The sequence below is a fragment of the Cyprinodon tularosa genome, unplaced genomic scaffold, assembly GCF_016077235.1.
Source record: "Cyprinodon tularosa strain WSP-4 unplaced genomic scaffold, ASM1607723v1 ctg260, whole genome shotgun sequence".
Lineage (NCBI taxonomy): Eukaryota > Metazoa > Chordata > Actinopteri > Cyprinodontiformes > Cyprinodontidae > Cyprinodon > Cyprinodon tularosa.
The window spans coordinates 251,934-267,015 of record NW_024038962.1 but is presented as its reverse complement, the minus strand read 5'-3'; the positions used below and the strand labels follow the sequence as shown (position 1 = coordinate 267,015).

At 41.3% G+C, this 15,082-nt stretch overlaps 1 protein-coding gene across 2 annotated transcripts in view; it reads left to right on the top strand.

The window, feature by feature from the left end:
• The window catches only part of dipk2ab (divergent protein kinase domain 2Ab), a 41,939-nt gene that overhangs the window by 18,441 nt on the left and 8,416 nt on the right, over positions 1-15,082 (top strand). For both annotated transcript variants that reach the window (XM_038288981.1, XM_038288983.1), the window contains one exon: positions 14,671-14,974. In XM_038288981.1, coding sequence (XP_038144909.1) covers positions 14,671-14,974 — 304 coding nt within the window. The remainder of the gene's footprint in view (positions 1-14,670; positions 14,975-15,082) is intronic.

Below are 15,082 nucleotides of genomic sequence, written 5' to 3'. Positions count from 1 at the left end.
TTCATCAATACAGTTTACCAGCTATAAAATGTGTAGCACAACACTTTCACATTACTCATGTTAGTATTGCCCATTACCTTCCAATTCCTTTACTACTACAAAATAGGACAGTTATGACTACAACAACTACAACACCTACACGTATTAATATTTAGGTGTTGTAGTTGTTGGTTCATTATTTTCTTTTTTAATTTCCTTTATTAAAGGGGTCATAGAATGCAAAACTGGGGGGGCTGCTCGGCCATTGAGTGGACAGGACCGGGCATTCAAACCGAGCCGTGAGCTCCGGGGCTGGTCCGGGAACCCCGGCGGCCGGGACGCGGGCGACCGGACCAGAGCCAGTGACGCTATGCTTCTCCGCCTGCCTTACCGTGCTTCCCCCTGCTTGCCTGGTAAGGCAGGCAGGGAAAAGCACGGGGCCGCCGGTGTCCAGGCTACCGTCACCGGGTCGGGTTTGGTCGCCCCGTCCCCAAACCCGACCTGCCCTGGAGCTCACGGCTCGGTTCTGCTGCACAGTAGTCGACCAAAATCCCGGACGAGTTTGATTTTGAAATTCCCCCCGGACATTTTTTTAGGTATGAAAAGTAGGACATGTCCGGGAAAAAGATGATGTCTGGTCACCCTATCATATCAACAACTTGATGTTTCAGTGAGTGAGTGCTTGTTGCTATGATGCGTCTTTGCTCAGCAGCTTCGCTTATTGTGAACCAACCACATCTAAATATTCATGAGCATACCAAAAAAGGAGGAAAACTAGTTTCTTCCTTGCGCTCCTAACCAGACTTGCATTAGGGCTAATAGAACAGCAAATATGCCATTTTCAGCCCAACCAATGTTACACACCCTATTCTGAGACCTTAAGGACCAAATACCCTATATAATCATTCTATGACCCCTTTAACATCACAAGCTTCTGTCTTCTTCAGAAGCTTTAACAAGTTGTAGTGCAACTCAGTTTCCTGCATGTAGCTCAGCATCCATCATTGACTAAAAGCCTCTAAACAATGCTTTTTGACCAAAGATAACGGACTGTTTGCTCCAACCTCGGCTAAAGGTTGTTTTTTCTTTTTAAATCCTACTTGGCACTAAAGGTGCTTTTATTTGCTTTGGTACAGTCACAAACATGCAGCCATCCTTGTAGTGATAAGATGTCTTGCCTAATGTCAGCATCACTCTTAAACACAATGTGTCTGCTTGGAAAGATAGAAAAGCCTTGTCTTATATCAACAGAACTAAAAACTTTTTTTCCTAAACATTGAATTGCATATAAACACTATGTAAAAGCATAACTATTTCCCAAGTTAAATAAAAAAAAAAATGTATATCAGCAAATTGTGCAGTATCAAGAGAACCTACAAAGTGTGGAGAGGATCAAAAGTGTTTTCTGAAGGGTGTGATCTGGAAACCAGCAGGGGATTTGATGGGACTGAAGAAATTCAGTTCTTTAAATTAAACGCCTTACTGACTTAATGGTTTAGAAAGACCGGTAAATCTGCTGGGCAATATTTTTTTTCCCCCTCTTGAATTCACATCAGCCGATTGGTACGGAAGAGGATTAGGGCCACTGTAAAAATAAAAAAAGGTTAACTGATTTTTTAACTTTTATTTTAGTATAATATGACAAAAAAGTCAGCATTCTTACTTTAATCTCAGAATTCTGAGAAAAAGTCAGAATTCTGACTTTTTCCCCATATTAAACTGAAATATTTAAAAAATCTGTAAATTTTTTTTCCCCAATTGCTCTAATCCTCTTTTGTAGATAGTTGCACGTGTTAACCGACTCATTAGTGCATTTAGCAGCAATGTCAGGAGACCATCTAAAGGGCATGCAGTGCCACTCCCTTCATTTGCAAACTATTGTTAATGCTTTGTTTGATTTGTTAATAATTTATTCTTTTTTTGCTTAAATTGACACAGCGCCTTTAACGTGCAACTTTTTCGCTCTTCTTCTGCAATAAAGGTTGATTTAGGATTAATTACTCTGTAACACTCAGAAAATTCAAATCTACATTAGTATCATATTTAACAAAATTGCCCACTCCTAGTAAAAATGTTTTTTGTTGTAAGATTCTACTAGTATGGTAACTGTTAGCTCTGTACAGTTTTTTTTTTGCTTTTTCCTTTTCTGTGTGGAAGTTTCTAATTTTTGTTGTGCTAACTTTAACATCTCTGTGGTATCTAACGGTTGAATAATGTGAAAAACATTTTCTGCTGCCTGCCCAGTGAGCTGCGCTCGCTCTTACAGGGGGCTTCTGTTTCCACTCTTAGGAAGCCACAGGCAGTAAATCGGCTCCAAATCACTATGAGACACCAGACCTCTTTTTTGTCAGTGGAAAAACAATCTGCTGTGTTGTTTTCGGGTTTCAACAATGGGGTTTCTGTGTGCTCTCTGTACCCCCCACCCCCCTTTTACTGTCACGTGGAAGGCATGTTGGCTATAGAGAATAAATATGTCGGGAAAACATTGATAATACAATGACAAGGGAACAAGAAAACCCTTGTGCAATGAGCTATGTTTTCTCTCAGCAGTTCTTTTAAACTGCTTTTAAAATCTTTCTGTAACTTTAATTAATCGACATCTGTCAAGTTCGTGTTTCTTTGCATATCACAGAAATTATGTGATCCTGTTTAATTTTGCTCCTTATTCAAGAATGAGTTGGCTCGCATGAGGAGGGATTAATGTATTCTCCTAATTTCCATGGCTTGAGTCTTATTTGCCATCCTTGGATTCTCTCCTCCAAGCAAGATGACTCACTGAATCATCAGGTGATGGTTGTGTTTGATGAAGTGCATCTGGCCCTACCTTAAATTAGTTCGATTTAGCCCAGCCTGGCCTTCCGAATCATTAAGCTTGGCGAGTTTGCCAGAAGCATGTGACTGCACTTGCACCCTTTTTCCGTCCTCAGCCGTGTCGTGCTCAGCGAAGCCGAGAATAGGATGTGACAGGCCTGTGGGGTTAACTCAGTCAGTGGTACACTCATCTCCTCTAAATCTCAAATCTGTGCAGTCCAGCCTGCCTTCTACGTATTTTTATTACCATCTCGTCTACTTCTTCCTCTCCTTCTGTGCTGCTCAGATTGAAAGGGGAGTAGTGATTGGATAGATTACATTATCTACTCTTCCCTGTTCGTATTGTTCAAAGTATAATATAATATATCCTCAACTAACCAAATAGCTGGCAGAAGCAAAAAATGATGGACTGAAGGTGTGTTTCTGTTCCAGACTGGCAAGGCAACTAAACAGGAAATGCAATCCAGTGGTTGGTATATCAACATGATGCAAGAGCTCCTAAAAGCTCCTAAAAAAATCCTAAACAATTCATTTTAGGATTTTTCCTTTACTTGCCTCTGCCGCTACTCATGGGCAGTACCCTACGTCAGCCTCCTTAACGAACACTTGGTGATATACGATGCGTTGCATTAGTTTTCACACCTTACTTCCTAATTTTTTTTCATGTTGTGTTTTATTGGTGTTTTATTGCTAAACATTAACACATAGTGCGTAATTGTGAAGTTGAATTGAAAATATATTCTTTTGGTTTTTTTTTTTCAGTTTCTTGTCTTTACACACAGAAGAATCTGAAAGGTGTGGCATGCAATTGTCTTCATCAACTTTGCATTAAACCCCTAAGATGAATCCAGTACAGCGATTTCCCATCAGCAGTTCCCCTATTTCAGGGGTGCACAAGTCCAGTCCTCAAAAGCTACCATCCTGTGACTTACAGATGCATCTCTTCTGTTACACACCAAAAGTTTAAAGCAGTGTGAAGTAATAGAAAAAAAAAATTCAAGACCTCATTATCTTATTGCACCGCTCAGCGAATATCTAAAAAAATATTCTGGGTCTACTGCAAACCTGTTGAGGCAAGCCAGCCCACCTAAAGGCCTCATTATGCTTGGCGCATAACGAGCATTGTGACTGACAGAAAATGAGCCGCCCTTCACAATGTCTACTGCATTTATACTATGTTGCCTTTCACCCATTCTGTTCAGCTGGGGGAGGCATGTACGGCACAAAGCCCAAGCTGACAACACCACACCACATGACGAAGTAGAAAACACAGTAGTTTACAACTTAAAAGCCTCTTCATGCAATCCAAGAGCGACAGTCGTTTGTTTCTTAAGAACTTTTCCACGATCCGTTGATAGCTGTGATATTTATTATGGGCTAAATCACTGGATATCTCTAGATGTTTACATTTGAAAATCCTTGCTTGTAGGAGCTGCTACTTATTCTCCATGTTTGCTACACTGATTTGACTGCATAGTTGCAACATTTCCTATGTGCACAGTACAGAAATTCTGTCCGCCTGGACCTTGCAGACACATCAAGCTTAAACCTATAGAGTGGGAAAGAAGAGAATTAATCACTGAAGCAGCGAAAAGACACACTTTAACTTTAGAAGAGCTTTAGAGATCCTCAGCTCGGGTATAGGCAGAACAGTAAATACCAGCTGTACACTGTACAAATGTTTTTCTTATGCAAGAGTGAGAAGTGGAAAGTGATTGGATAGACTCTGTTCACATTAAAATGCACTACTTTGCTATCCTGTCTCATAAAATTAGGCAGGTGAAAGTGCAATAATTAAATTTGTAAGACATGTTTTCTTTTTCTTCTATCTTATGGAAATACAAGCTTTTTTTGGGTGAGTGGGGGGGGGGTCTTTTATTCATAGCCATTGGTTTAATCAAACACAGCCTGATGTTCCAGCGCTATAGAAGAGTAGTAGGGGGTATAATGCCTCTGATGCTGGCTCGGTGGCTGAGGTCCGCCACTAAACAGTCTTTAGGTTGCTAGTCTGTGATTAGTACCTTTTGTTTTAGGTCTGAGGATTATAGCACTCTTGACACATAAAAGAGGAGGTTGTGCATGCTGCTTAACCCTGCTTCAAGTGCTCCCAAACTCCCATTCATTATTCTTGGAGGCCTTTGTGTACAGACTGAATCCTGTTAGGATAAGACACAGTTATCTGGGCTCGACTCCCTTTCTTTTTTGGCTGGTCCTCACTAGATGTGGGCCCTGGAGGAAAGGAGAGGAATGGAGCATTTCTGTAACTGTGTTTTGTTTTAGCCACAGTTCTGTGGCATTTTCTCCCTTTCGTATAAGCCAGACTGCTTGTGTTACTATAATCCCCTCTCTCTCTCCTGCAATATCGAAACGCACACATTCACACATGTCTGACAGCTGTGTTTGGTTAGGTAAATGCCTGTGGCGAGCCCCCCCCCCCAGGAAAAAAAAATCCCACCCTTCAACTCCTTTTTTAGGCTCAGCCTGGGCTTCCTACTGTTACAGAGTGCACCACAACCTACCAGCTGCCCAGCTTGAGGAGGCACAGTTCTGCAGTGAAAGACATGCACGGCTCTCTCAGGGCCCCTTAAGATGGCCAATATGGATCAGTAACGAGCAGCTTTTTACTTCACTTTGTCCTCTGGGGAGATTAGACCCTAATGTTGGAGCTAGAATATGCTTCTTAGCACATCAGCTTTCCTGCAGTAATAAAACTGCCCACTGCATTAAACTATGAAGCACCTGGCTACTGTGAAGAAATTATGAGAGGTCAGCAGTATACCGCAGCGCCTCCATGTTTTATCATTTGCACCCCTTACTAGTGCAAAAACGACTTCCTTTAATCAAATCTCTCTCTGGATGTTAAGGGAAGCGGTCAAACCCTGGCACCTCTTATTGGGTCTGAGGTCTCTGCTGACATTTGAGAGATTTAATTGGGTTTGTATGGGAGGAGAATTCCGTGCATGCTCTGCTTAGCAGACAGGTTGAAGTGTGAGGTCAGTGACGGCGCTCTCCCTGCTCTCCACGCCACCCGAGCTGCCCCCGAGATAATTACCATTGCTCTGAAATGTGCAGCCCTTCATGTCTGCCTCAAACCTGCAGTCGTCAGGTCTGGGGCCAAGTTTTACTCCAGCTCCTTTACTGTTGTGTGGGCAGCAATGCCACCTAGACTGACTCAACAGCGCTGCCTGTGACTTAATACATTCCTCATCTTCCAGCGGGGTGGATTTATGAGGTGCTTCTATGTTCAGCGGTTCAGCTCTGGGTCAGCAAAAGGTTTCGTCTGTCGACTAGCATCGCAATGTGCGCTCGCAACCTCAAGCTGCGCTGTCCCCTGCATTCATTCCTCATCCTTTTCTCATTCCTCGCTACAGAACAAAGGCCCACAAAACTCAAAGACCTATGGGACCTATATCTGTAGGTACGTGACCGAACAGAACCATGTGCGTGGTTTTACTGTGTGCGCAGTAGAGCTTTGCTTTTTCTGGCTCAAGAATGTAAATTCCCAGCACGATCCCAGCTCCTCTAGACGTGTTCTTGTCCCCATCAAATATATCAATAAAGCAAAGTTCAGTTTGAAGTATGAAGATGTAAAAGGTTTTAAAAATTTGATGTTTCATGTTAATGCAGATTAAAGGAGCGCCATCAATCAGTCTTATCTAGTTAACACTGTTTTAGAAGCTATGTCCTGCATGTCTGTAAAGCAGCAGGGTTCATGCTGGCGAAATGATTAGAGGCGGACTAATTAAGAGATTTACTGATTAGGATTTTGAGATGGCTACTGATATGAAGTTTTTGTTTTAAATTCCATTTTCTCATTAAGAAGTATAATGTTTTTGTGGTGATAAGGCATTAATTTCAATAAGAAACCGAGTCATGTCACAGAGGTTTACTAATATTTCCCAAGCAAAAATAATTAGTCTTGACTTTTTAAGCTTTCTGTCTTTCTTCTAGTATAACTACACTCCAGGTTCCTGTTTCCTTTTTAATGTCTCCTTTAGTGGCAGCCGGAAGGGACCCCTGCCATGCTTCAGAAAATATACTTTCCTTCGGATATTTTTCTTACACCTCTGAGCTTTCTGCTACTTAATTGAACACCTCACTGATAGCAAAAATAGCTAACATTTCATTTTGTTCCCTCAGTGGTCAGCGTCACCAGGTTTTTCGTATGGTGAGCAAGAATTTCTCACCAGTTCAGGGCAAATCAAGATGATAGTCGACCACTACCGGGGAATTTCTCAATGTGTTTGTAATGATGAACAAGCTAAAATCAGCTTGGTATATTGCCATTCCCTTTAACTGGGCAGAACAACATAGTTTTATATTATTTTTGTTTGAAAATCGACACAAATATGTGAACCAAATTAAAGAATGGTTAATTTTCTTATTTTGTTTTATTTGTTTGACTCTCATAAATCTATAACCTACTCTCGACCAAAAGAAGAAAACCTGTATTTAAAACAACCACAGTGACTCTACAGGATCTGTTCTGATTAGAGAGCTTCCTCCTTGATGGTTATAGTTGAATCATTGCTGGGTTTGTGGAGAGAACAAAGAGTGAAGGGGAAAAGGTTAGCAGGAAAGGCAGCAACAGCATAAAAAGAGCCACACTGTGGGGGGAGAAAAGCAGTAGTGACCATGTGTGCCTTGGCTGAGGAGTTAACGCTGGCTCCCCTGTGGGGCCTGAGTGCTCGCCTTGGACTAACAGACTGTATTTTAAACTTAAATGGCCAGCAAAATGCCAGACAGGGCTCACCACACTTCCTTCCAGACACACAAGGTCAACAGGAGAGCTACACAGAAAAAAGCAATGTGTTTTTAAGTCCGGCTTGGCAGCCTCGTCCTGCCAGCCTTACAGAGCAGATGTGACTACTTCTTTAGCACTAAGCCCTGTGATAAACAGACAAAACACACGTTCATCTGGCAATTTCAGGTTTAGCAGGCTTTTTTCGCTTAATGCTGCTGTCCGCTACATTTCCTTACTTTAAGATTTGATCCCTGGACTTCAAATAAGACTTGTTCCAGCTTGTTTGCTACTGACAAAATGTTAAGAATTTACACCACACCCCACTCAGGGTTTTATTAGGCTGCTCACATGTAACACTTTGGGGTAAACTACTAATTTCCTTTTTTTGGTGAAAGTAGTTGAAGATGCAGAGGCGATGCTTCTGGTTCCTCATAAATATTGCATTAATAAAGCACTGCTCTGTGCTCACCATATTTATGTGTATGTGTTTGATGGACCAGTGTTTTTTGCAAGGCAGCCAAGGCAATAATCTTGGGAGCCACTCGTGTTTACTCGGCCCCTGAATAGAGGTTGTTATCAGCCCCGGTCACGTTGCATGTTCTCATTCACATTCACTCAGATACACTTGCGTATAGACATGCTCTCACATGCACTCCAAAAGAAAAAAAAACAAAAAACAACAAAACAAGGAGCCTCTTTTCGAACCCTCCTGCACACGCATAGACGCAAGCTTTTCCCAGAGTGGTCCTGGAGAAGGGCACGCCTTTGTCAGCAGATGCCAGGACGCAGGTGTGTGTTCCTGCGCCTCTCGCTTCACTCGTTTCATCCTCTTCTCCAGAGGCGGCCCATTTGTCTGTGGCCCCGTTTCATTTCAATCCGCTCTCGCCTGCCTGCCCCCCCTAGGAGAGGACGCTGGTGTGCCTACGGTGTTACAGGAGATGGGAGTCAGAAATCAACCAATGCACTTGATGCTGCTGCCATGCACCAGCTGAACCTTTAAAAAAAAAGTATATTAAAAGAGCCTGTTGTCTATATGTTGCTGTTAAGCCATCTTTATCAACAAGATTGTATGCTGGTGTAGCTTTTTTTAATCAGATATTTTTTGGGGGAGGGGAAGTTCTGAAAACCAATTTTTGTAAAGTTATCCTCAGTTAGTTATATTGGCACCACAGCTGATGTTACTCTGACTGAGAGAGGGGAGTAAGGAATGCGCAGGTCTATAGTTAAAGAGGATTTGGCTGAATATTTCTAAGCAAAAATTAAATGAAGAGATTATTTTTTTCAGATGTCTTTAAAACCTTACTTATGGTGGTGCTTACACCGTTGTTGGACATTATGCAGATGAAAAGACCAAAGCCTTTTTCCCCCTATAGAATAAGAAAAAAAAAAAATTCTACTTGGGGGGGCATTGCTCAGAGTTATGTTAGTTTTATAAGAGGTCCTTATCCATTATATTTTATAAGGGAGTATCTGGCCCTAAAATAGAGAACAGCCCTAATATATAATTTTCTAGTAAAAGAATGTATTTTAATTTTATCTAAGATTTGCACATTTTTCAGACCATCTGACATGTTAAAACTCTTTACTGCTGAAAACTGGGAAGCAATAATTTAAAATGCTTGGTAGCCTTTGGAATTTAGATGAATGTAAGTAGTTGATACGACCATTTATTTTAAAGCATCTCTATAATTGTTGACCCAATTATTATCTTAATTTGACATATACTACATTTTTTTTCAGTTCAATATTCTGCACTTGTGTATCGATGCCCTGTGTGGGCTGACCTTCTCAAAAAGTCCTTTATGATTTAGGGGGGTTAAATCAATAACTGGATAAGTCATGTTGCCCAGAGCACCGCTTTACAGCAGTCTGAGCATCAACACGAGAGCTAACTGGGCTAACAGCTAGCTCTCTGGGCTAAATAAATATGAAACTTTCCTGATAAGACATATTTTGGTTCTCTGATACAGGATTGAATGCAGAATGGGGTATTGTCTTTACTTGTAACTTGACTTCTCAATCTGCTGGTCCAAAGTGGCCTCTGGGTTTTAAAAAAGACCCTTAATGTTTTGGACACCATGCAGAACAGATTGTGCATAACATTTTATAAGTTAAAATTTCTTGTTCATGTCTTTGAATAAAAAAAAAAAAATCCCCTTAGCTGATAATTTAAGATCTTTTAAACCAGAAGAATGTCATTGGCACTTTAGTTCCCTCAGCAGTTTTCAGAAGCTTAATACCATCAAGAGACGACTAAATTCACAACCACACTTTCCCAGTCTATACTTCCTAGGCCTTCCTATAGATGGATGCAAAAAAGATGTCACATTAAGCTGGGCCTTTTCTATACTACCTCCCTCCCCACCAGTACTTCCCTCAAAATGCCTCATTGCGGCCGTTAATGACTTCTGCAGTATAACCATTTAGGAAGTGCTAAGGGAGAATGAGTGCAGTATTTATCAACCTGCCCAATAGGAGGGCTTGAATCTGGGTGCTCAGGTGCGCTCTTCCATGTGCCTGCATTCACTGTTCAGTAGTTCATTCCTTAAGGCAGCTTTTTTTTTTTTTTTTTTACATTCAAAAGTTTTGATTTATGAAGCTGGTTAAAGCAGCGCAGAGGTACAAGTTTAGACGTAGATCGCTAAGCAACAGGCCTGCCAGCGTGGGTAAATGACCAACAACCATGTTGAGAGCTGAGGATGGCGGCCAGACAGACATGAAGGCCTTCTCATAACAGCCGTTGACAGTGTCTGAAAGTAGCCTCTGGGCATTCATCCCACTCCCACCCCCCACCCAATCTGCTGTCGCTTTACTTTTGCTCCCATTCAGGCCTGCAATCTGACAACAAAGAGAGAGATGTGTTTAGCAGCCAGGTCTTTGCCAGTTTACTCCTCCTGTCTACTGAGGCAGAGATGTGAAAGACGCTCTGTTTGTCTTCTCTGTTAGCCGTTTCTCTTTCTCCTCATCGCACCCCCAAACCACTACCTCCATCCACCTGCCCCTTATTTATCTATCTGCTCTGTGGAGGAAGGCTGGTGTTTAGCTGTAGATGGGCTGAAAATATTTCCAGAGATCACAACAAATACATAATGAAGTGTTTTAATTTGGGTCAGAGTACGACATATTGGCTTAAAAAGGATATACCATATGATCCATCATCAGCTTAATCGTTTTATAGCAACTTTAGAACATAGAAAGCCATTTTAGATGTTTAGCCTCATTTCTAATCCTAAATCGCCTGTGAGAGAAAGCTTACATGATTGTCTCCTCTCCAACCACTATTTGCAACGTCCAAATAATTTTTTTTTTTCTTTTTTAAACTGCAGAATCTTCATCTTGTCACATTTTCTGTCTTAGAAAATCTAGAGGAAGGGTAATAGGGTGAGATGATTTGGAGAAGTTCTGGTGAGTCATAGCCAAGTGACAGGCGCAGACAGACAGGCTGTAGTAAGCAACTACTGCTTTGTGGACAGACTTTTTGTCTTACCCACAATTGATTGGATCACCTTAGGGAAATGGATCCTACCAATACGTCACGCAGTTCATTCCTCGCTTTTCTTTAAACTGTCAGAAGGGGTTATAGATTAATACGCATAAACAGTGATGATCTATAAAAGCTTGATTAGATGTGCGAAGAGTCGTTGCTGCATTAAGCGGCCCCTTGAGGGCCCTTTTATTTGCTTTTCCTTAAGAGTTGCTAGGTTTAGATTTGTGCAATGCACAATCTGAGGGCTGCTTAAGGTGAGATTCTTTTATGCTTGTCTGTGATTCTGAAATGCAACTGCTGATTTTCCTTTTCAAATTATTCATATCCTTGTGAACTTTGTCACCTTTTTTAAGCTGTAATAATAAGCTGCAGTCTTTTTTTATTTGGATTTCATTTTATAGACTAACACAAAGCAGTGGATAAATGTAGTGGAAGTAAGATTCAAAGGAAGCATTTCTCAATAACAGTCAGAACAGCTTGCACAGTCTACCACATTTTACCACAATTACTTCACAAGATTTGCAATTCTGGAGTGACCTTATTGCCCTTTTAGCTTTGGATATTATTTCAAGCTCCATCACATTGAATAGAAGTGAGCTTTTGTGTTTCACTTGGCCATTTCAAGCACATGACCATGCTTTGATCTTATCCAGGGATGTCAGAATCAAGTCCTTGAGGGCCCGTGTTGTGCAGTTTTTGATGCATCTCTGCTTTAACACACCTGTATCAAATAATTAGGTTCTTTGCAGGACTCTGGAGAGCTTGACTTCAACTGAGGAGGTAATTGAGACATTTTATTCAGGTCTGTCTGAGCAGTGAGATATCTTTAAGTTGCAGCATACCAGCCCTCAAGGACTTGGGTTTGAGATCCCTGATCTGAACGATTCATTTGTTACTCTTGCTGTATCTTTAATGTCGTCCTGCTGAAGGGTTGAATATGGAATGTCATTGGAATCTGCCTTTTTCTGTACACCAAATTTTAAACACTGAATATTTTTAACACCGTATTCCTTACACTGAATTTATATCTGGTAAAAAAATTGCCTGCAAAAAATTCAACTGCAAATGTGTCGACCTTTTGGTGAACTCAAGCCAAATCAATCTACACTCAATGCAGCTTTTAGCCAATGAAATTAGCTAATTTGGTCACGTGACACAACAATTGGGCATTGCTTTGTTCCCGGCTGAATGAATCTGAGGAGTTTTTCTGGTTAAATAGATATGATTACAAAACATCAGGTAGCTACTAATACACAGCCATTAGAATTTTTCATCTAATTAGACTGGATGAAATAGCTAAGCCAATCACAGCAAGTGCGGCACCTCTGTCTGCCAAGGCTCTTGATCTGAGCCGGAAGAAGCGAGCGGGACCCCTCGGACCCATAAATAATGAAGTACGACTTGACCTGTGATCACAAAGTGTACACAAAACCATTTATAATAACGGAGACGGTAAAGAACATTGCCTTACACTCACATCCAGTACGCGCTGTGCCCACTGATTAACAGCTGTAAATTTGCATAAAGTAAGGTTTGCCTCGTTGCTTAGAAAAATACTGTAATGACCCTGTGTTATGGTTCTGTTTATTGGTTCATTTTGTTACATGTAATGTTCTTATTGTTCCATATTAGTTTGGATAGCCTGTTTCTCTATGCCTCTGCTGACTTCTGCTCACATGTGGTGGTGTCGTTCATGTGGGCAGGAGACCGGCAGTGCAGCAGGACCAGGATTGGGGGGGGCTCGACAGATACCCTTTGATACCCAACCTGGTGCAGATCTCTGACTTCAACCATAGCTACTTTTAGTTACCAGACAGAATTCTCTAAGCCTAAAACTGCAGTTTGAATACACCTGAGAATTTTTATTCATGCATTTCATATTCATGGCTTGCATGGCTTTAAATAATTCCAAATTGTGAAATATTCTTCCAAAGGGGGTTCACATGGCAATATATTTCTTCTTATTATACCACCAAAGCCATTCTTTTTTTTAAATCTTGCCGAGGGAACCAGTCTTAACAGGGAGGTCTTTACTGCTCGTCCAGACCTAGAATATATTCAGTTTTTCCACACTCAGGTTGTCTACCTTCCAATGTGGGGTTTACTAATTAACGTGTGAAGGCAGTTGGTTACCCTGGGTTAGATTTTTCTTTTTAGTTTTCTTTAAGTACATCATCTAAAATCCCAATAAAAGCATGTAGATTTTATTTTGTAACATGACCAAATGGTTCATAGGGTATGATTACTTTAGGAAGCTACAGTAGTAATCTGTTCTTCAGCCTACTTAGATCTGTAGTTTATATGCGGTACAGGTCTATCTGTTATCCTGGAGATACACCTTCTATGGTCCCAGTGGGGAGCGTTGCAGTGGGTGGTTAACACATCCGCCTGTAAATAATTTGGATTCCATTAAAGTTTAGAAGTAGTTGAAGCAGCCATGCATATTTAACCCTCCCAGCCTCTTGGCAGAAATTGAAAGCTGGTAAAATATTGAATTACTCGGAGAGCTGACAAGGATGCAGAAGTCATAATAGTTCACACCTGCAGTGTCCTAGTGGTTTCCTCTCCTGCTGGGTTTCTGCGTCGGACACATGCCAAAAGAATACTGCAAAAAATACATGGAAATTGTGGGTTGTCATTAGCAAAACATATGGCAGGTGTTTATTATGAAAGATGGAGGCCCCTGGTGGAGAGTTTATGTTATATGATGGGAGCTTATTATCATTTGTGGTGAAAAATCTTGCGTCTGCATAAAAGTTGGATTCCGGCTGTTATTTTCCATCGATTTGTCTGACTGCCTTGACAGCCTGTGACAATGAAATGGATCCAAAGGAGAGAAGGAGAAGGAAGGAAAATTGTAAGATGCCAGAATGGTGGTCTCATAGCAGCAAGATTTTCTTTTCTTTTTTTTTTTCATGAAAATTAGTTTGCCCCATATTCATTTTAGACATCCCTACTTCCATTTAAATCATAAATGACAGGTTAATGTTTGTTGGAGTGCAGGAACCAAGAAAATAAAAAGAAAAGAGGTAAAATTGTGCTGTAGCATCGATGGAACAAAAGCTTCTGAACTGTTTATCTTGGTGTTTTGAACCGGTTTGAACCCTTGATCTGAAGTGATTTCCTGTCAGTATTCCCAAACTGTATTAACCGGGTTAAGCAGCACCACGAAGCCGTTTAAACGCCCCGCAGTCGCATCAGAAAGCATAAGGCTTTCCTGCTAACTGCTGCTGCCACAAATCACCTCCTATCAGCTTTCTGGAAGCACAGAGCAAAGCAGCCAGCATCAGCTTGTGGCTGGAGGGCTTAAACGCAAACTGGCTCTTTGCTTTTATTAAATTTAATCCGTTCTACCCCAAGCTGGCTCTGTTTCACGTGATTCTCTGGCTGATTTTCAGCTATTGTGTTTCAAATAATTTATCAGAAATTACCTAAGGCTGCATCAGCTTCTTGTATTTTTTTTCTTTCCTTCCCTTTCATCTTTTTCTCTGGATTCAGGAACTGATTTCAGAGCAAATTAAAAGTCTGTTCTCTGACACGGTGACTGTCTCCACAATTCATGTGTTAGCCTTTGCCTTTCACAGCCACTAGAGTATTTGTTATTCGATTTTCACCGCCTGACATATTTTATCCTCATTTTCCTTCCCAGAGCTTTCCATCGGATGAAGGGTGGCCGTTCGCCAAGTACCTGGGAGCGTGTGGGCGCATGGTAGCTGTCAACTACGTGGGCGAGGAGCTGTGGAGCTTCTACAATGCACCATGGGAGAAGAGGGTTGACCTGGCGCGGCAGCTGATGGACATTGCAGAGCAGCTCACCAACAATGACTTTGACTTTGCCCTCTACCTGCTGGATGTCAGCTTTGATAACTTTGCAGTCGGCCCCCGGGACGGAAAAGTCATCATTGTTGACGCCGAAAATGTCCTGGTTGCAGACAAAAGACAGATAAAGCAAGGTAAATGTCATTGAATTATCATTTATAATTACTTAGCTACTTTTTTCCATTTCTTTTGTCTGTGACCAGCTTCCAATATGCACCCCTGACAAAGATGTGCAAAACGAA